The 21,345-nt window shown below is 39.6% G+C and overlaps 1 protein-coding gene across 8 annotated transcripts in view; it reads right to left on the minus strand.

Annotated features, from left to right (window-relative positions):
* The window catches only part of Pdfr (Pigment-dispersing factor receptor), a 65,110-nt gene that overhangs the window by 1,932 nt on the left and 41,833 nt on the right, over positions 1 to 21,345 (minus strand). For 2 of the 8 annotated variants that reach the window (XM_064699008.1, XM_064699007.1), the window contains exons 2-9: positions 12,683 to 13,082; positions 10,554 to 10,664; positions 5,090 to 5,235; positions 4,776 to 5,033; positions 3,777 to 4,073; positions 3,450 to 3,713; positions 3,221 to 3,381; positions 1,977 to 2,256 (exon numbers count right to left, since the gene is read on the minus strand). In XM_064699008.1, the coding sequence (XP_064555078.1) occupies positions 1,977 to 2,256; positions 3,221 to 3,381; positions 3,450 to 3,713; positions 3,777 to 4,073; positions 4,776 to 5,033; positions 5,090 to 5,235; positions 10,554 to 10,664; positions 12,683 to 12,971 (1,806 nt within the window). In that variant the 5' untranslated portion in view covers positions 12,972 to 13,082. Of the gene's footprint in view, positions 1 to 887; positions 1,003 to 1,803; positions 2,257 to 3,220; positions 3,382 to 3,449; positions 3,714 to 3,776; positions 4,074 to 4,775; positions 5,034 to 5,089; positions 5,236 to 10,553; positions 10,665 to 11,458; positions 11,626 to 12,682; positions 13,083 to 21,345 lie in introns of those variants that run through there. The other 6 variants (XM_064699011.1, XM_064699009.1, XM_064699013.1 and 3 more) reach the window with 6 other exon arrangements.

Here is a 21,345-nt window from a genome sequence, read left to right on the forward strand (position 1 = left end):
GTTAGAATTTCGAATTCTGCATTTTATTGTACTTTCGCTGAGCACTTTTTACTGCTTGTGCGTGTAGCAGATACCCTGTACGCATTTCAAACCGGGTACATATTCATTTACTCCAACATTCTCTGTTCTCTACTGTCAATAGATTCTCATACATCCTCGCTTCTTTACCATAGATATATTCTCAGGCAACTTTATGTTGATTTTGAGATAACTTAGAACTTTCGACTAGCAGATACCCTGTACCCGTTCGAAAATGGCCAGATACGTATTTCCTACTACCTATTCTGTTCTTACTATTCTTAATATTATATTCTCAATCAACTTTGTGTCTATTTTGAGTATAGTTTCCGACTTGCAGATACCCTGTACACACCTAAAATTGGCCAAATACTCCATTATTTCTACATTCCCTGGTCTCGAGTATTAATATTGTTCTCTCAAGGACCTTTGTGTTGATTTTTGGGATTTGTTTTTAACGCCACATAGGCATAGACTGTGCTATTTGTCTGGTTGGGTTAATAGTTTATAACTATATCCTTGGTGCATTACTTTCACTTATCAATTAGTTTCGACACTTGTGCCCTTCAATCTAGTACAGTTTGTACCTCTAATGCCCTAAAATATATCAAAGCTAGCCCGCCGCTTTCACTAACAAACCATAGAAATTGCCCAATTTGATTGGTACGTGGCTTTAAAATAAGTTGACGCTAGAAAATCTAAATTTAAATATTTGTTACTTTTAGCACTTATATAAATTTAAACATATACATATACATATTTACAAGAACCTTACTAAAACTTCTGGAGTGGGGTTAAATCAATTTGGGGTTAAATAAAATAATAAAAAGGGTATTTTTTGATAAATCGAATTTTATATTCGGTCACACTGATTTTAACGTAAATATTTTTTGTTTTTTGTTTTGTTTTTTTGTTGTTTAAATCAAGTATTTACGAATGTTGTTTTAATTGACATGCTGCCAAAGTTCCCAGGCATGGGTATTGCTGAAATAAGAAACATGTGATAACCATGCTAAAATCTATTGTTTTGCGGATTCTTAGAGGCTGACTAGGGTCTGATAATATGTGGATATGATATACAGGATGTTATTTGGTGTCACAATTGGCGATTTAGTTAGGAGTTTAAAATATAGGGTATAAATGTGTACTCTAGATACATAATATCGTTTACAGTGAGCTGTCGCTAAGACGGTTTTAACACTACGTAAGCAGCAGCAGCAGCAGCAGCAAAAAACAATAAACAATAAACAAATCTGTAATATGCGTGTGTTTTGCCCAGCTTAGAGGCTTGTGTATGACGCGTGCTGCACTTTTGCCGAGATCAGACACGAGCACGAAACACGAAACACGATTTTACGATACGACCAACGAGTTTGCCTTATAAAACGAAACTTTACAATATATATATATATATATATATATATATGTGGAGCCGATATGAACTGTTCTCATTATATAATATAAATTTGAGCAAGCGCGTGACACGATACTCACGACTTTTGAGAACGTGCTGTTCGTGCTTAAACAATGTAGGTCGTGCTGGCGCGTGTTCGGTCTTGATTTCGTGCTAAAACTGATATTCAAACACGATTGCGTGTTCGTGTTCGTGTTCGTGTCAGCATCAGAAAAATAACACGACATGTTCCCAGCTCTCTAGTACAGTAGGGCTGAAAAAGCTACAATTGCGTGTGTGTGCGTGTGTGTGCGTGTGTGTGCGTGTGTGTGCGTGGGTTGGGGCTGTTTTGTGCAAGTGGGGCGAAACGTAGCTGGAAAAGTAAGACTACATTTGGTGTATCACTAGGGGCTCTAAAGCTCTAATTGAACTAAGGATCTACGGGGAGAGTACGAGCACGGGCTACGTCTATTTGGCTATAACTATGTAAATTGGCCTACTGCTCTGACAACTCAAATACAACTGACTCGGGTGGTACGGATGTCGCTGGCGGTACTCTCAGTACCTTTTGGCCGCGAAAGCACAGTCTGAACATCCAGTTGTTGTTGTTGCGGCCAGTTGTCGATGCCTCCTCATCCGTGCTCCGTATGCGCTGGCCCACGTCCGAGCCGCTGGCCGGCTCCTCCTTGGCCTTCATTATGCCGCGGACACGTAGACTGCCAGTGGAGGCCCTGTTGTTGTTGCTGCGCCTCGGTATATATCTGTGGATCTGCGGCTCGGTGTTAATGACAATGGTCACGCTGCTGGCCTTGCGTGAATTCAAACGCTTTGTGGACTGCGATAGCCTGTTTTTTTTTTGTTTAAGGGTAGAGGAAGGCAAAACTATTAGAGTGCACTCAAAGCAAGAAAATAAATATATGTATATATTCGAAAAAACAAAAGTTTATCTTCAGCAAATCCCGAAGATTTAATACCCTTGCAGACATTTCTCTTTTGCAGATACATATGTGAGAAAAGTAAAGCTTGCAAATGGTAAGTTTGATGCACAACTCATGGTAAACAGAATATTTGGCCAAATTAGAACTCATCTTTCCACCGATTCTTCCTATAGCGTATATAGTAGTGCGATCTTGATGCGATTCGGCTCATAAGTATATAAGCAGCATAGTTTAACTAGTTTAGTCAAGATATCGGGTTAAGTCAAGACATCTTGACAAACAAAAAAGTTGTCCATACAAGAGGCTACTTTTCGACGGATCGTTGCTACGGCAGCTATATGATATAGTGCTCCGATCCGGCCGATGCCGACATACATATGTACTGCTTGCAATATAAAGACAGATCTATGCAAAGTTTCAAGACGACAGACAGAGGGACTTATGCACTTGGCTATATTAACTCGGCTCTATGGGTTCGCAGATGTCTTCTTCTATGCGTTATCCATTTCATGACAAACTTAAAATGCCCTCTGCAAGAATATAAGAAATGTAATTTGCTAATTTTTGGAAGTTTTTTTTCTTGGATTTTTTTAAAAATATTTTAGAAATATTTTCTGATTAACAGACAACATTTGCTGCTTCTTAACACAAAAAGTTGCGATAGTCAAAAAAATGTTGCTCTATATAAATCAAATAAAAATTCCTAAATAAAAATTAAGGAATATTTTTTAAGTTTTTTCAACTTCTTAAAAATGTGGCGACAGGCCTTAGTCAAGATTTTAAGGGACGAATATGAAAATGTTGTTGCAATTTTGGGTAGTTTTTTTTTGTTCATTTTTTTTTTCCAGTGTTTTTTTCAGTGTGTGCCTACCGCTTGCCGGTTCGTTGTGGGTCGCCTGGTTTCAGCTGTGGATCGGTGTCAGGTGCGGTATTGTAGGCGCCCGAATACATGGAGGGGCGCTTGGGTGCCCATTCCGGATGGCCACGCACAGACAACCACACGGCGATGCTCTTCAGCATGACAGCGCGCACCTGGCCAAAGGAGAGGAGGAGAGGGAGGAGTTCAAATGGGCACAGGCTGGAGCAGGAGATCAACTCACCTCGCCGTTGAGGAAACAATAGATGAGCGCTATGAAGAAGCCCTGAAAGGATGTCAGAAAGTGGGTCACATAGCTCCAGATGGCGAATTTCCAAGCGGTCTTCAGAGCCGGCACCAGATGCAATAGGTTGGTAATGCCCAACAGTGGGAGTAGAACGATTGCAGCCCGGACGGCCTTGCGCGTCTGCTCGATTTCGCTGGCCTGGCTCTGGCGTAGCTTGACGACCAGCACCCGTATGATGTTCACCAGGAAGAAGAAGTTCAGCTGCCGGCCAGAAGGTAAGCGTATGCCCAAAAGCACAATTCGTATTGCGTTCGATGCACTCACCATGATAACGGTGAGACGTGGCCCCTCCAGGATCCAGTAGTAGGGCGTCAGATTGTAGTTCCAGAGGCAATCGCCCAGCGAGGTGTCCATAAATATTGCCGTGCACTGAACCCAGACGAAGGTCATCAGCACGGGCATGCCCCAGCCGAGCAGCGAGAAGAATACGAGCGGAAAGTTACCCTGGAATACCGCGACGGTGATCATATTATGCAAGTAGAGACCCTCAATGAACATCCACATGAACATGGCGGTACGTGCGTATTCCAGCAGCACGTACGATGCCTCGCATAGGTAGGGCTGCAATCGATAAATGTCCTTTATTTACACCAGCTCTAGGTTATTTATATGGTTATCTATCTATCTGACTGACAAATTGGTGACTTGACGTGCACGTTCACGTTACGAAGGGGTTTCGGTTAATTCCACCCACAAGTGTGGAATAATGGCGAAAAACGTTTGCATGAAACTTTTTTCTCTACCATCCGATCGGCCTCAAACACAATTTCAAAGATCTTTGTTCAAATTAACTTCAGGGGTGTTTCCTCCTTGGAAATGGGGGTCAAAGATTTGGTGGGTGACGTTTCCGGTTCAAATTCATTTTCAAGGATCTATACGCAAAATCATTTGAGACGTGTTTCATATTTTTCGCAAAATTAAAGCCCCTTGATCAATTTGTCGTCTAAATCTGGGTACATAAATCTTGGTCGAAATTTATCGATCATATATAGACAAAGGTCAAATATCATATATAGACAAAGGTCAAAATTTCCCACCACCATAACTCGGTCAAATCTCATCCGATTTTCACGAGGTTTGGTTCTTTTATCATGGTTTGGCCCCTAGATCAATTTTGCATCTTAATCTAGCAACATTATTTTTTGTCGAAATTCAAGTGTAAATGGTACACTCAAATATCCTATGTAGACAAAGGTTTCAAAATTGGTGGCCGATCGGTCTGAAACTCTTTTTTAAAGATCTTTGAGAGAAGCTTGTACTCACCGTATTCTCAATAACCGATAGACTTGTGTTGTTGGCCGAGTCCGATTTGCCACGCCGAAACTGATCTAGGTAGAGGGTCAGTCGCACAATCACCTGCAAGACCATGGCAACGAACAGATTCTTGTGTATTTTGGTGCGATTGTTGCGCAGCGATCGAAAGGCGCAAAAGATCATCAAAGATATGATCAGGGCGAACAGGGACAGGCATAGTCCAATGATTTCCAGGGTGCGTGTACGTTGAGCTATGTCCATGTAGAGCTGCAGTGGAAAAACGCTTGTTAAGTGATCGCAAAACTAAACATTGTCCTGCTTACGTTAACATCCTTGATTTCCTGCATCAGCCGTATCACCTCCGGCTTGTAGCAGGGTCCATAGTCGGTCCAGCCGGAGGGCTTTTGTACAGTCGAATTGGGTCGGCCAGCCCAATGACCATCCAGCTCGCACTTCCGATTGGCAAACTCTGTTTAAGCGAAACACAATACCAGCAATTACATTTTCTGTGTACCTTTTTATGTCCTTTTGTTTCCAGAGGGGTCAATCAAGCAAGTAAATAAGCAACTGGCAGCTGAGAGCAAACGACAAGCTTAACATTTTCTAGCCAAGTAGTTGGTAGGTTTCCAATATAAACGAAGCTGCAAACTGCTTTTGAGTCGAACCGCTTCGAGGCGGATTTTTAAAGTATTTTTTAAACAAATAGTTGGAGGCAGATCTAGACCCAAATCAAGGTATCAATACAAATAAGGATTAAAGATGCTGTTGAACCAGTTCGCGATGGGAATTTCAATGTTTTTTTTTTAAACATGAACCGAACCCCAGAGTAAGTAAATATGTTGAACTAACCCGAACCATATTTCTATTTAAAATGTTTTGGTTCATGATCGAATAGTTTGAGGGAGATCTGTTGAGCCGAACCGGTTCGAGTCGGTTTTTACATGTATATTTTCTAAGCATAACCAAAAACGAAACTCGTTACCGCTTGAGCAACTAGATGCAGATGCTTCTGCCGAGCCAAAAATCGAACCGAACCACATTTCTGTTCAGAAAGTTTTTTGTTTCAATAAAAAGGTTAAGCGAACCTCCGAGCCAGCCAGTTGCCCAAAAAGCAGCTGAACCGAACCGAACCATATTTCTTTTCAAAGCTAGTTTGACTAAAAAAGGTTTAATGGAGATCCGAGAACCCAGATGCAGGGATATTGATAACAATTGTTTGAGCCAAACCGGTTCGAGGCAAAATTTCGATACTTTTAACTACCAATTTAATGTTCAAAAATACTTGGGTTTAAATTAAAATAGTTTGAGTTAAGCCCGGCTCAAAGTAAAGATTATCAATATGAACAAGGTTGCGAACCGCTTTCGAACCAAACCGGTTCGAGCTGGGAGCCTCTGTTCAAAAATGGTTTGGTAAAAAATGAGAAGTTTTGAAGGCGATTTATCTAATCAGGATCACGAACTGAGCTGACTCTCACAGGCAAGTTGCTTTGAACCGAAAATTAGTTCATTTTGGTTAGTGGTTTGCAGACCTGGTTTAGCTATTTTTTGTGCACGCCTCACTCAGTTAAATTGTTGACGTACTTTTTTATTGGCTCAGGCAAGCATGTGCTAAAATGAATGTACCTCACGTTCCATCAAACGATGCGTGCGTTTATGGGCGCACCTGGCTTGGCTGGAGTTCATTGTATTGAAGCTGTCGCGTCCTTCAAATCACGTTCAATTTGATTCACATTGGCCTCGCCTGTTGTCCTGCTTTCTACCCCGCAGTCAGAGAGTTGAGTTCAGAGAAGTGTGGCACTGATAAATTGTTAAATCGAACTCTGAGACAAGCTCTCAAGAGATGGTAGTAGTACATTTTGGCTAAGTGCGCGACAAATCGTGGGAAGAACTATGAGAATCAGTCGCAACACGAAAAAGATTTGTGAAATTGACAACTTTTTTTTAATTGTGTGTTCAAGCTTCCAATATATCAAACTGAAAGTCCAGGGTATTTGCCAGTCGAGCGCTCAGCCGCAACTGTTTTTTTCTTCTTTGCTTTTACTATTTGCTTTAATCAAACAGCAACCCGATGTCAGCGTCGATGTCAGCGCTAACGTAAGCGTCAACGTTGTCAATGACAGCTTCGGTCTAACTGTAATTATGTCAATTGAAACGAGCTTTTTGCGAGTGCCCCCCCCTTCCCACACACGCATACACACACACGCACACCCCGCACCTAACGGTGTCGTGTGTACAGTTATGCAGCTATATGTAATACCCATTAGGGCATTGGGGTCAGGTCAAATTATGACTGGCTGCTTATTAAATATTAACAGGTGAATATATCAAAATTCACCTGTAACATGAGGCCCAGCGGGTAGGGGTTGGGGTGAAGGTAGCTACCAATTACACGAGTTAATGCTATGGTAACGAGCCAAGAAGAGTTGCCATTCAACTAATGTGCTGCTCATTATCATTAAAGTCTGTCGTTCTTCCTGCGAAAGCGACTGTCAAAAACTTGGCAGAGCCCAAATCCACACACACTTATGCAAAGCAGGTAGCTTAGCTGACATCAAAGCTATGTCGAACAGTTTATTTTCTTAACATCTTCACATGCGACTGGCAGAGCTTAGCTGCCTTTGCTTCGCACTGCGGTAAATGCATCCTTTAACAACTTCGAACTCTGTAGTCCGATCTTAATGACATTTTCAGTGCTGCAATATGGCATGCAAAAGTGTGCATATACAGAAGCGTAAGACCCTAACTTTAAGCATTTGATTTTTGTCAGTTCCCAGCTGAACAGGGGCAGGTATTGAGAAAGTGCAATATGCGCAGTCTAAGCATGCCATAAACACGCCCACATACCAAATATATTGCGACTAGCTCATAAAGTCTTCGAGTTATGCCCACAATTCTCAATTTAAAGGATATATCTGCCGAGACTTTGGTCGCTACTTTTAGGAAACAAGCGAATAATTCAGAAGCCATTTATTAGCTAATTGAAGACAATTTTCAGCAAATTAAAGGTAAATAACAGGGTATAGTTATGGATGTGCGACGGCTGTCGTAGGCCCACGCCCAGCTCGTATTGTCTTGGCCCAGTTGGACGTTGAATAATTACCCAAATGATTTGAATTGCATTCGATTGCCTGGTATGTTCCATGGAATTATACAGTTAGGCCCAATTATGCAATAGACTGATGGCCAACTAAACTATTCACTTGGCTTCTTTCATTGCCCATTATGGCAAATCTCAATGGACAACTACGTGACTCCCACGCACGGATGCCTTCATGCATTCCTGAGTAGTCCACTCAGCTCGTTGGCTTCACCTATTTCTGTGTCCCGTGCAAAATTTAATCCAGCTCTGCAAGTTCATGTGGAATGCGTTTTGCTTATGGCATTTTTTATGACCAACTGGCTATAACTGGGAATATTTATTTTGTTTTATGGTCAAATATAATTCCTTGAAATTTTTTAACTTGAAACTTAAAATTTTAATTTTTAAAATTGCATTTTTCTTGATTTTAAATTGAAATTTCTTGATATTTAAGAATTGAAAAATTGCATTTTTGCTTGATTTTAAAATTCTTGAAGTTTTTAATTGAAAACTTCAATTATTCCCTGATTTTAAAATCAAAACTTTTAAAATTCAAAACATTAGTTTGTCCTCTTGAAATTTAAAATTTTAAAAATTTCAGTTTTACTTCGATTTTGAAACTTCTTGAAATTTAAAATTGAATGATTCCTTAAATTTAAATTTAATTGAATTAAAATTTCGCAAAGCTAAAATTGAAAATTTAACTTTTGCCTTGATTTTAAAAATCTATCAGTTATAAATTGTTTATATATATTTAGTATATCTCTATATATAAAAGGGTTTGTCCTGACTGACTGACTTATTGACTGACTGATTGGTGATCAACGCATAGCCCAAACCGTAAGCTGAAATTTTCACTGTAGTTACCTTATGTGATGAAGGTGCACGTTAAGACGGGCTTTCGGGAAATTCCACCTGCAAGTGTGGAAAAATCGCGAAAATCGTTTGTATGAAACTTTTTTGTTTACCATCCGATCGGCCTCAAACTCATTTGTTCAAACATGTTTGTTTAAATTCATTTGAATCGTGTTTCACACTTTTTGCAGAATCCAAGCTTTCTCGGTTGAAAGTGCGATTCAAAGAGTTTTCGGGCGAAGTTTTAAGTTTCCATATATATGTATGCATGCATGTATGTTTGTTTTGTACATACCTACATATATATATGCATACATGCATACATACATACATACATGCATACATACATACATACATACATACATACATATATACATACATACATACATACATACATACATACATACATACATACATACATACATACATACATACATACATACATACATACATACATACATACATACATACATACATACATATGTACATACATACAAACATAAATACATTCATATGTACATACGCACATATATATGTACATACGGACATACATATGTACAAACATATAAGGGTACATATGTACATACACAAAAAAAAAAACACCAAAAATATAACACCAAAAAAAACACCAAAAAAAGCACTAGACTACTAGTTAATAACTGCAGAGCCTACTTGAGTTCTTGAGAATCGAGGAGGAGAGCACTTGGCGGAAATTCGTTTTATTTAAATTTGCAGCACAGCGACAAATAAGCTTGGCCTGCGTTTGGTATTAGAAAACAAACATGTATGCATACATATTTACATAAATGCATACATACATGCATACAGTAACACACACACGCCCACACACACACACACACACACACACACACACACACATACACACACGCACATATATATAATACTTATATGCCTTCGTACAAACTACTTGTATATTTATATATAAATCTATTGGTTCTAACTGCTTGATTGATTGACCTACTGGTTGACCAACTGAATGACTGATTGACTGACTGACTGACTTACTGATTGATGATCAACGCACAGGCCAAATTTTAAGAGCTAAAGGCTGAATTTTTAACTGTAAGGCAACTTATGCGGTGAAAATGCCTGCTAAGACGGGATTTCGGATTCCACCCGCAAATGTGGAAAATGGATAGAAAATAATTGTATCAAACTTTTGTTTATCATCAAATCGACTTTGAACTCATTTTCAAAGAGACGTGGTAAGATTTGTTGTGAAAGTTTTTCACAAATTTGAAAAAATGACACGCAAGATTACGGAAAATTCGCTTTACTGCGTGGAAATGTGGTTTCAAGCAAAGGTAATATAATTTATATTTAAGTTATATTCTTCCGTTCAAGCTAGTATATATATATATATTTAATTTAAAATCAACAGACGATTCGAAATAGCAAGTCGCTCGAATCGAATTAATATAGCATAGCATAGCTGCTATAGGAACGATCGCTGCAAAAGTAAGTTCTTGTCTTAAACGATTTATTTTTTGAAAGAAATTTTGAATAAACTTGGCATTACTTTGGTTCACAATGCTCCTAATATAGAGATAGAACCTTACCCAACTCAGATACCTATATCGTATAGCTATAAGCTCTCTACACTCTCTAGCAGATCTGGCTTATCAGATCGGCATACTATATCATGTGGCTGCTATAGGAACAATCTTTGGAGTATATAAACTTTGCATACGATCTTTTCGGAGACCTTTGAAGGGTATTTGACCATCGCCGTGCCGAGGCAGTCGCTTCTTCTTCCTTTTCGTTTATAATGTACATAATTGTTAGGGCAACTGAGATTCGTGGTGATTCGTTTGTTGGCCTTTTTTACTTACTGCGCGTATCGACGCCATGATAGCCGGCGGGGCAATGCATGTGGGTGGTGGCGCCGGCCGGAGTTGGTGGCCAGCACAGGAGCGAGTCCCAGGTCCAGTTGCAATAGATGACTAAGCGAGAAACAGAGAAGGCAATAGTCAGTAAGTGAGTGTGAGCGAGAGCGAGAGTGTAAGTGTGAGTGAGAGAGACAGATGCTAGCTGCTAGTTGATGGATGTGTGAGGGCTGGTGACAGTCGCTAATTAAACAATAAATCGAGCACAAGGATACGTGGCATGTGGCATGTGGCATGCGTGGCATGTGGCATGCGTGGCAAATGAGGTGAATGCAGCTGCTGCATAAAACATGTTAACCCAGTTACCTATTGCGAAAATATCCGGCCCAAACCACCCAGTACACTTAAATAAAAGCACAGCTAGCTCTCTCTCTCTCTCTCTCTCTCTAGCTCTCCTCTATATATTATGCTTAAGCTGAATAAATAATTTGCGGGCCCAAAAGAACGAAATAAATAAATAAATATATATGTATATGTATATATAAAAGCTAGTTCGGCTTGGTTGGGACCGCACAGCCAGCAGGTGGGTGGAGTATGTTGGCTGGGCCAGCTGATGGCAACGTCTTGGCGCCGGTCTTCTCATTGCTCATTGCGTCGATTGGCAAACTTTTCCCGCAACAGCTGAAGATGCCCGTCCGGCCTGCCGCCTCGTTGGACCTTTGTCTGAATGGCCATCATGTAGCGCCCCTTCGATTTGCAGTTCACAACAATGTTCATGACGATCTTCAGCATTTTGTCACTATCTCTCTCTCTCTCTCTCTCTCTCTCTCTCTCTCTCTCTGTCCCTCACTCTATATATATATACATATATATATATATATATATTTATATATGTATTTATATATATACACAATTCAAATACAAAGGTCTTCAATTGTTAGCGCTAGAAAATTTATGTAAGTTGAATTTTTGGTAATTTGGAATTTTGAGAGAGTGTTGCCGAAACGTGCTCAAGAATTGAGAATCGAGAATGGAGAATTGAAAAATGAGAATTGATTTTGGCGTCACAAAAATACAACTGGCATTACATTTTGACAGTCCTCTCCTGGCTTGCTATCATCCAATTCAGATTGAAAGACAGGGCTAAGCATTTCGATAGACCTATCGATATGTTATCGATTTGATCGAATCCGTTTTTGTCGGCATTTTTTTATTTGCATGTTTACATTTTATGTATATACTTTTATACTTCTCATGACTTCCATTCATTTATGTAGACTTATCGATAGTTTATCGATGAAGAATTCAAGATAAGAAATGTTCATATTAAAATGCTCCCTCACAATTTCACGCCTATCAAAAAATTCGTTTGCATTTAAAATGTTAGATTTTAAATATCATTCCAACCATGATTTCCATTCACTTGCGTAGATTTATCGATTGTATATCGATTGGCAATCAGATTGAAATCAGGCGTGAAAACAGTTATACGCCATTTCACATTTTGCTTGCGTATTTATATGGATTTGTGTCTTATAGATCTCTTTTTATCGATTGTTTTATCGATTCGAATGCGAAATTGGTTCGATAGCTGTTGCATGTGAACTAGATTTAACTACCACTAGCATTACATTTTTTTTTTTTATATATCTCGCCTCTGACCTATATATGGAATGGCTTGCATTATCTGATTTGCAACACTGAAAATAAATGCTACCCATTGAGTTGGACTTATCGATATTAAATCGAATTCATTTATTGTTTGATTACATGGAAATTGACGTGTCTGCTAAATATTTTGTTAGACTTATGCGCATCTCATCGATTTTCATTTGAAATGGGATTCGGTGAATCTAAATCTTATCTAAAAATAAGCATTTCCTTTGTAACAAACTTGTCGAGCGATTTTAGCTTGAAAAGTTGATAACAAAAATAAAAAAAAAAACCCGTCTGCAAAGCTGCAATGCATAAATCCATCTTTGCATATCTATATATATACCCTTTCACTGAACTAAGCGAAAATATTTGATGTGCTTGGAATTTAATAAGATGTAACATGCAAACGAACTGGAGCTGGAACTGGAACTGGAACTGGAACTGGGATTGGAACTAGGACTGGGAACACACTCACTCACCTGCCGTCGGTTGGGTGTAGTTGGCAAACATAGCCGAGCAGCTGTCATAGCTGTTGGCCGATGCGGTGTCAATTGATGAGTTCCAGAATGTCGGGATGCTGGTGCTGAATATAGGCTCCGTTCCGGCCATGGCCACATCCATGCCGGCAGCTGTCACGGCCGTTGGCTCAAAGCTAGTCAGCGCTGCTTGTGTCGTCGATGTGGCGCCATATGTTGTCGATGTCGATGTCATTGTGGTGCTGTGGTGCGTGCTGACTGTCCGGTTGATCGAAGGTGCCGCTGTCGGCATGAGCCTTACGTCTGGTGACCGCCTTAAGAGCGAGACTGGATGCCAGTAATGATGGTGGGTTGTATGCTGCCAGTCTCGTAAATGCCAGGCAGCTGCATCATATATCCTCAGCTGTGCAAGAGAAAGAACATCCTCATGTGATTAGTTGCATTTCTTAAGTGGTATTCATAAAAATATTCATTAATCATTCCGTTTATTGCGCTAAGCACGGTAATCAGGCCAATTAAAAAAATACCTACAAATTGAGCAAAAGTAATGGCAGATTCTTTAGTTTTGGCTTAAATCACGTTTTAAGCCTTTCTTTGCTGCCTTTTTTTCATTGCTGTACAGCACTAATTGCTGTCAATATCAATTTAAGCTTTCATGTGCTTTCCAAGCTTTTACGCCTTTAAGCATTTTTTCTTGCCTAACTTAATTCATTTGTCTCAATCTCTGTTAAAGCTTTCAAAAGCTTAAATTAAAGCTTTAATGTGCGTTTAAAGCAACTTATCTCAGATGTAGCCGAGCACTAAAAGCACTTAAATACTCACCGTTATTTTAACTAAATCTTTAATGTGCTTTTCAAGCAACTTATCTCAAAGCAACTTATCCTATATTGAGCCCTAAAAGCACTTAAATACTCAGCACTCTAGTCTTAAGCTTTCATAGGCTTTGATTGCTTTTAGTTTATTTTTGTTTTCGTGCCACTTCTTGTTTTCACAACTTTTTCCGTGCAAACAGTTTGTAATCAGTTCATACATAGCACATATTTTTCCTGTTTATTGCTTTGCATTTATTTTTTGGTGTTACACAACACAAGTTGCTAGTGCTGTAAAGTTAAAGTTTCAAATAAGCAGCTAATTTGATTATTCAAGGCAAAGTTGTAAATGTGAGCCAAAGCAAAGTAATTAGTTGAAATTATTCAAATACTATGAAAACATAGGAAGTCAACATGTTTGTCCTTGGTAGCCGAATTGGTAATACCCTAGCAAGTGTATTATGAAGGCTAGCATGAGCTGCGCCATAATATATTTTTATTTTTTTTCATAAGTGAATATGAGATAAATTAGATGCATGTGCTATAATCAAAAGTTGTATTTAATGAAACAAATCGAGATCTGTTCTTTCTTTCACATAACTCTTAGAGCTAGAGAGACCCGACTTGGTATATATGTATATTCTTATATAATAAACACAAAGCCGGCACATTTCAATCTTTTGATGTCCTCACTCATTGCCAATTAAATTTAAAGGGTAGAGCCTTGTGCTTTGGTATTTGCACGCATTTTGTTGCCACATTTTTGCCTTGATAAATAAACATGGATCGAAGTTAATTAAGAATGCATTTACTATAGTCGGGTTAGCCAGATAGCTAGAATGTGTGTGGAGCTAGCTCGTTTACGGCTTAAGGGTATCTGCTAGTCGTTCACTCCCGACTGGCGCACTCTTATTGAGCTTGATTTTGCACGTTGTGTTCTATTGTTAGAGACTCATTGTTGCAGGGGATTAGTTTTAATTAAAATCAGGGCAAAGTAAGCAACGCATTCGAGTATATGATAAATAAAAGTATATATATGGATTATACACATATATATGCATATAAATATATACATATGTATATATATATATATATATGTATATAGAGAGAGAGTATCTCCTTTGGCATATGGCATTACATGCATTTTGTTTGCATTGCGCTGGCAGTCTCAACAGTTTAGTATTGTTTATTGTTGATCTCTGATTGTTTATTAATAAATAACTTTGGAATGCACTCGTTGTTGTATTTTTGTAATTCCTTCCATATTTATATACATGTGTATAGATAAATATATATGGCTATATATAAACTTGGAAACGCAGAAAGTCACTTGCGTTATTATCAACATCACGAGTCGTTTGTTGCTGTTGTTGTTGTTGGCCCCGCGACAAGGTCGTGCAACTAGCTGCATTTTGCTGTACGTTGGCTTTGATTGAGCTTGGCAAACATCCAAGTTTCTCTCAGCTTGAGTCTGTGTAAACAATGCTGAGTTCAACTAGATATTTATTGTTTTATAGCTGTGTCAACTGAACTAAGCAATCTATTAAATAACTATTTTCAGCTCAATCAATCATCAATCGCTTCATAATGAACTAGCTAGAAATTGAGCAGAAAGCATTAGCTCATTTAAATGACATTCGGCATGTGAGTTGCTTAACGAATTGCTGTGAAAATTTTGAAATTAACAAAATTGCATTGCTGTGTTTTGGGAAATTGCGGCTGTTTAATTAAGCGACTGACTGACTGATTGATTGATTGATGTTGAATGCACAGTCCATGCCGAAAGAGCGAGCAAGCTAATATTTTTACTAAAGCTTTTTTACTCTATTTGGGTCGCATGTGAGTAGATGGAGTTTTGCATAATTCGACCTCCAATTGGGCAATTGGGCGAGTCTGTGAGGCTGAGCGTCGGACCAACAAGCTAGAAGTCGCTGGCTCAAATCCAGTAACAGCTTTCAATTTTTATATGTGTTTAACCAACTTTTTAGCGGCAGTTTGCCGGTTCAAATCCAGCAGCTCGCTGGTTTAAATTTAGCAGTAGCTAATAATTTTTATATGTGTTTAACCAATTTGTTAACGGCAGCTCGCGGGTTCAAATCCAGCAGCTCAATCTAAAGTGCGATATATATGAAGAGCAATAAATATAGGCAATAAGGCCTTGGGGAATGAGCTGCTGTCGATCTGCCTGGGCATATCTTGCGGACGACGCCGGGTAATTTCCTTTAGTTTTCACTTAGTGAATCGTAGGAATATGAAATTCGCGATGTCAAGTGATTCAAAGGGGCGCAACAGCTGGCATTTGCCTTGGCGTAGGCGCTGTCTCCTGTTTTCTCCGCCCTTCACACCTGGTCAGGTGCACAGAGCACACGTTGACGGAGCGTCTCGTATAACACACTCTGCTGTGTTGGGCTGGAGCTACTTTTATCGCCTACTTGGCCTAGAAATGCGTGGGGCAACTAATTGTTGAGCAGATGGTGCGGCTGTGCCGTGTGGCATCTAATAGGCAATGGCATTTCACTGGAGAAAAAAGAAAAAGAGAATTTTGCGGCCAAAATGATGCACACACATAATTGTGCCCCGGGTCTGGGTTAAGGCAAACTGGCTTACATAAATGCCCAAATGCCGAGCAGATTTTTGTTTTGTTATTTATTTTATTTTAATTTTTTTGGCTCTTTAGTGCGATGGGTTTGAAAGTTACATACGCTGCGACAACTTGTAAAATTGAAATTCTTATAAAATTATGTGCAAATATGTAAGTGTGTGCGTGTGTGTGTGTGTGTGTGTGTGTGTGCACACTCAAAGGCATTTTGGGCGAGCAGCCAGCTAACAACAACAACAGGCAGAATAATATAACAAAAAGGCACAATACCACCCCCTCAAGGAATATCCTGCTTAGCTTCACATAGATGTGTGTGCGTGTGTGTGTGTGTGTGTGTGTGTGTGCAGCATACCAGAGATATGTGCAAGGCCGGCCATAAAGTAAAAGCTGAATTTAAGTTTGAGCTTAGCGCGTGCCGTTAGATAAAATGAAGCTTTGCCAAGTTGAAAACTAAAGTCCCGTTAGCTTTTAAGCTCAACTGCAGTTTTGTGGCTGTGCCACACGTTGGGCGCCATTTTTAATGAAAGCCAAACATCTAGGTCACAGGGTATCCTGTGGTCTTTTATCTAAAATAGTTGGTCTTATTGTTGTTGTCGTGTTGCTGCTTTATGCATATACATATACCTGGCCAGACGATATATAGATAAGCTATACGTTTACTTCTCAACAAATTGACACCATGACCCAAATAGGTGTGTGCTTGTGTGTGTGTTTGTGTGTGTGTCTCTGTTTGCTCTTGGTCAACGCCCAGCTGCCATGTGGACAACACTTGATCGGCACAACACATCGTATGCTTAATATTTACTTACTCCCTGATTCGATTTAGCTAAAAGCTGCATCATTTTATGAGCACAGCCGACTAAGTTACATCCAAAATCGTTGTGATATGTTCTCTATGACTAACTGACTGACTGATTGATTGACGGGCAGACTGACTGACAGACTGAGTTGGTGATCAGCCCGAGACTTGCTGTCTAAAATCTCAGTGTTTCACACTTTTCGTAAAATCCACCCCGCTTGTAGTTTCGGATTCAAATGTTTCACACTTTTCGAAAAATCCATTCCTCTTGGCTGCCAGTCAAAGGTTGTATGGATGAAGTATTGTTAAAGCTTTAAATAATATTTTAAAAATATGTGTTTCATTTTGAAATGGAATTCCAACTGAGACTGTGAAAAATTGATGGTAAGCGGTCGCATGGAAGTTTCTCTGTGATAAGCTTGGCTTGGAACTCGTTTTTATGCAGCTCAAATAATATTGTAAAAGGGGGAGCTAGGCAAAAAAAGAGGGGCAGGGAGCTTTAGGGAGCTTACTTAGCTTACTTTGCTCCCAAGGCTAGCGAGGGTATATCCAAGCTTGTCGGAGGTTTTCTGATACCCTGTGGAGATACGATGCGTTTATGGATTTGGTGTAGTTGCATGCCACACCGAGATCTAACGCCAATTAGTTGGGAACCTGAACCGCAGCTGGAGAGATCATCCGCAGCGGTCTTTGTGGCTATCCTTTGTGCAGATATTGATATGAAGATTCCGCGACGAACTATTTTCGGTTTTAATTAATGGCTAGCAGCTTAGTTTGAATTATGCAAGAAATTTAAAACTGTGTAACCCAATGCGAGGCTCATTGATAATGCAGCTAGCAATTTGCAAGGCTAAACGCGGATATTAAGCTAACGAGGGGCTAACGAGAAAGGGGCGTGGCCGATGCTATTGAACATAATTATGCAATAAGTTTTTTCTTTCCATTTTAATTTTAATTTTTTTCTATTTTTTTCATTTTTTCTTTTTGCCTTATTGCATTTTGAGCCAAGTCTGTTGAAATCCACTCAGCAGCTCGTTTGCTCATTAACAAGGGCATTTGGGAGGGCGACTCGGTTCGGGTTTTGGATTTATGACTGAACCAGCATTTTTCTTTTTCGGTTAGAGTGCTGCTGATGGGGGAGGGGGGAGGGGGGGGGGTGTGTGCAAGTGGGTTTGCAGCTTTGGGGCAACGGCGCGACCCAAAAAACTTTCGCACGATTTGACAATGGGGACGTGGCTGCGGATGAGATTCGCAACTGCTTTGAATTGCGCCGAGAAGAGCGCCAGAGGGCAAACAATGTAGAGTAGGGCAAGTTAATGTTGCTCTCTCCCAAACTAGTTGGCTTGGTTATAAATTGTTGAACAGCCAGCTCGCTTCCAATATGACAAAGAATATATAAAAACTTTTATAAATATTTACCTAAACCAAGCGAAAGTTCGTTGGTTCACGGCTATTCGAGTGCATCCAAATTTCTATTCTTTGATTGGACCCTAACGATATATTCAGAAAGATAACTGACTTCGAAAATGGTAGTTAGTACGTGAATTGACAAACAAGTTGGGAATCACAAGTGCCTTTTTTTTTTTTGCAAACTAACTTAAAGTGTGTGCTGATGCTCGTGCCCCACGTTGGGCGCCAAACTACTTTACCAAAACTGAAAGAATTATGGCATTATTAGAACAGATTATTGAACAGGAAAATAGAAATTCTCTCGAATCAATCAAAAAGTTTTTATTTATTATGCTGCTTGAGCTAAAAGCTGAAATCTCCCGCCTTTGCACGATGCTAATCGGCTATTAAAACAATTTCTTAGAATTTGGTTTCAACTTAATAAGTATGCAAGCCATTATTTCCAAATGCAACAACATGCAATTTGTTGAGCACTTTTCCGGCTAAAGCCTTAAGCATTTTGAGTATTCCATAATTAATACGCATAAAAACGAAAGCTGTCAAGGTTTTTTCGGATCGAATGATGCAATGATTTATGACTAAATACTTTAAGCACGAAAGCATCTAAATATCTATGGAAGAGTGTACGCTGACTGACAGACTGGAGCTCGAATTTGGCACTTTCCCAGCAAAAGAATAAAGAAGAATAAATTCAAATGGGTATGAATGGGATTTATACAACAAATTTTAATTATCCTTTTCTAGTTTTCTAGTTTCGAAACTGGTTCATGTGGAACTTATGCCAGTGTTGCATAGTACAAATAGAGTGCATAAATTTAACGCAACATTGTCGCACACTGAAAACATAAAGTTTAATTCTAGTTTCATATACGAATTGGTGGATTTTCATATTTTTGGTTGACACGATTTACTTAAACTAACCCAATCATCTTGGCCAGTGTTGCATAACGGACTCAATGCTTAAATTGAAACCAAGTTGCAATATTGAGGACAAAAACAAACCGCAAGCTGCATCGCCTGCCCAGGCAGATGTTGCAGCCAGTGTTACAAACGAACTGAAGGGTTGGGCCTGGACTCGGGCTTGGGCTTGGGGCTGGTCGGATTTAACAAGAACAGAGACAGCATATAAAAAGGAGAAGTGTGGGAGGGCAAAGAGCAAATGGCCTAAGGCCGTGCAGTGCAGTGCATTTTCTATAGCTGACCAAGTCTCAGCTCAGTTTTGTCCCAACAACCGACCCCGCCAAGCTCACATTGTATATGTTTTTGTCTGCTGCATTAGGGAGCCGCATTAAAATTAAATAAAAACCAATTCAAGGCAACAGTTACATCACCTAGTTACATAGTGTTGAGTGGGTTGGTTTGGTTAGGGTTGGATTTCGGGTTCGGGTTTAGGTATTTTCTTGCACCGCAGGACATTTGCCGCTTGGCTGAGCGGCTGCTGTTGCTGTGGCTGCTTTTCTTAGACAAGTTGGCATTGAATTTTTGCTCGATTCGTAGTTATACAGCTAAACTCAAGTTCGGTTCATGTTTTGGTCTGTTGCATTGCATTAAAGCCCGTAAGCAGACAAAAGACAACAAAGAGCACAAATACAACTCGCAAGAAATCTCTATCTGCGAAGCTCAACTACCCTGTCAGATTTACTCGCAAGAGTAAATCTCGTTTTGTTCTCTTTGCTTTTCTTTCGTAGTAGCCAAATGATATAGTTGTATGATGTTGAGTAGGTTTTGCAGATGCGTAAGTTGAGCTTGCATTTTGGCCGGGCTAGGCTTATGAGTTGGGAAAAACAAACAAGAAAACCTTGAGCCTTGAGCGAATATTCTGAAGAATTCCTAATGAACATCACTTTGAAGAACAAAAGAGTTTTCCATTTGAAAACCACATTTTCCATGGAATCTTTCTATAGATCCATATAATAAAGTACTCAGATGTTGCTCATTATTTATAGAAAAACATTATTTTGAAGAACACAAGAGTCTTTCTGATACAAATATATTTTTTTTATCGATTCGTTATATATGATATACTGATCGCATGTTGATAAGTCCTTACTCATGTGCAGAAAGCATGGAAAATCTCGTAATATTCAAGTTTGACCAAGAAAGAAACAAATTGCTCAAGCAAGTACTCAACTTTGTATCGATAACTCCCAGGTCAGCTTTTTGATTCCGCTCTCAGATCCTACCGATACCGACCTATGTGCGCTGTCGGCGATAAAAAGACGGATCCAAGCAAAGAATCTTCAAGAGAATTTTACAAGCCGAGCGACTGTTCACATAGAAACAAAGACTCGACTCGTTGAAGCTGATCATGAATATGTTTATATATGTATATATATATATATACTTTGGGGATTCGGCGATGTCTCTACAAAGAAGAGTCTGCACAGGGTATACAAAGTTGAATGTGTAAGTTGTTTTGCAGTCAATTGGCTCAGCGTGCCCCACCCCCCGCTGGCGACAACAATAATAGCCACAACAAAAAAAAAAAACAATAAAGAGGAGAACAGAACGAAAACGACAATATTAATAGCAATAATCATAACAATAAGTGCTGTAGACAATGAACAACAGAGGGCGCCACATGCCTCGCCCTCGCTCAGGCATGCGATGCCGCCCTTCACATGCCAAAAAACGATTTTGACAGCTCATCAGGTTTTCTTTATTGTTGCCCTTCCAGCCCCCTCTTTTTGTCTCTCCCCCTCCCTCTCTCTCTCTCTCTCTCTCTCTCTGTCGCTCTGCTTGTGGTCTGTGCATCCTCGCTCTCGCTCTCAGTCGCAGTGGGAGTGCGCATATCTGTTGCATCGCTGATAATATTGCCGTTGTTTAATTTGTCAGATTGGCACTATAAATCAATAAACAGGTGAACAAAGGCGGCAAATGATCAGCCGCTGGCCGACTATCGAATGCTCTGTAGCTTGACTTGTTTTCGGTTCTCTTCATAGTGCCCTATTAGACATGTTATTACCCGTCCTTATTTGGACTAAATTTATCTCTTATCAATTTTTCACTTTACTTTTCCGCCTTTTTTCCGCACGTGATAAGTTTAAAT

This window comes from Drosophila montana, unplaced genomic scaffold (assembly GCF_035044405.1).
Source record: "Drosophila montana isolate Dmon_TW-CO22-7 unplaced genomic scaffold, ASM3504440v1 contig_787_1, whole genome shotgun sequence".
Taxonomy (NCBI): domain Eukaryota; kingdom Metazoa; phylum Arthropoda; class Insecta; order Diptera; family Drosophilidae; genus Drosophila; species Drosophila montana.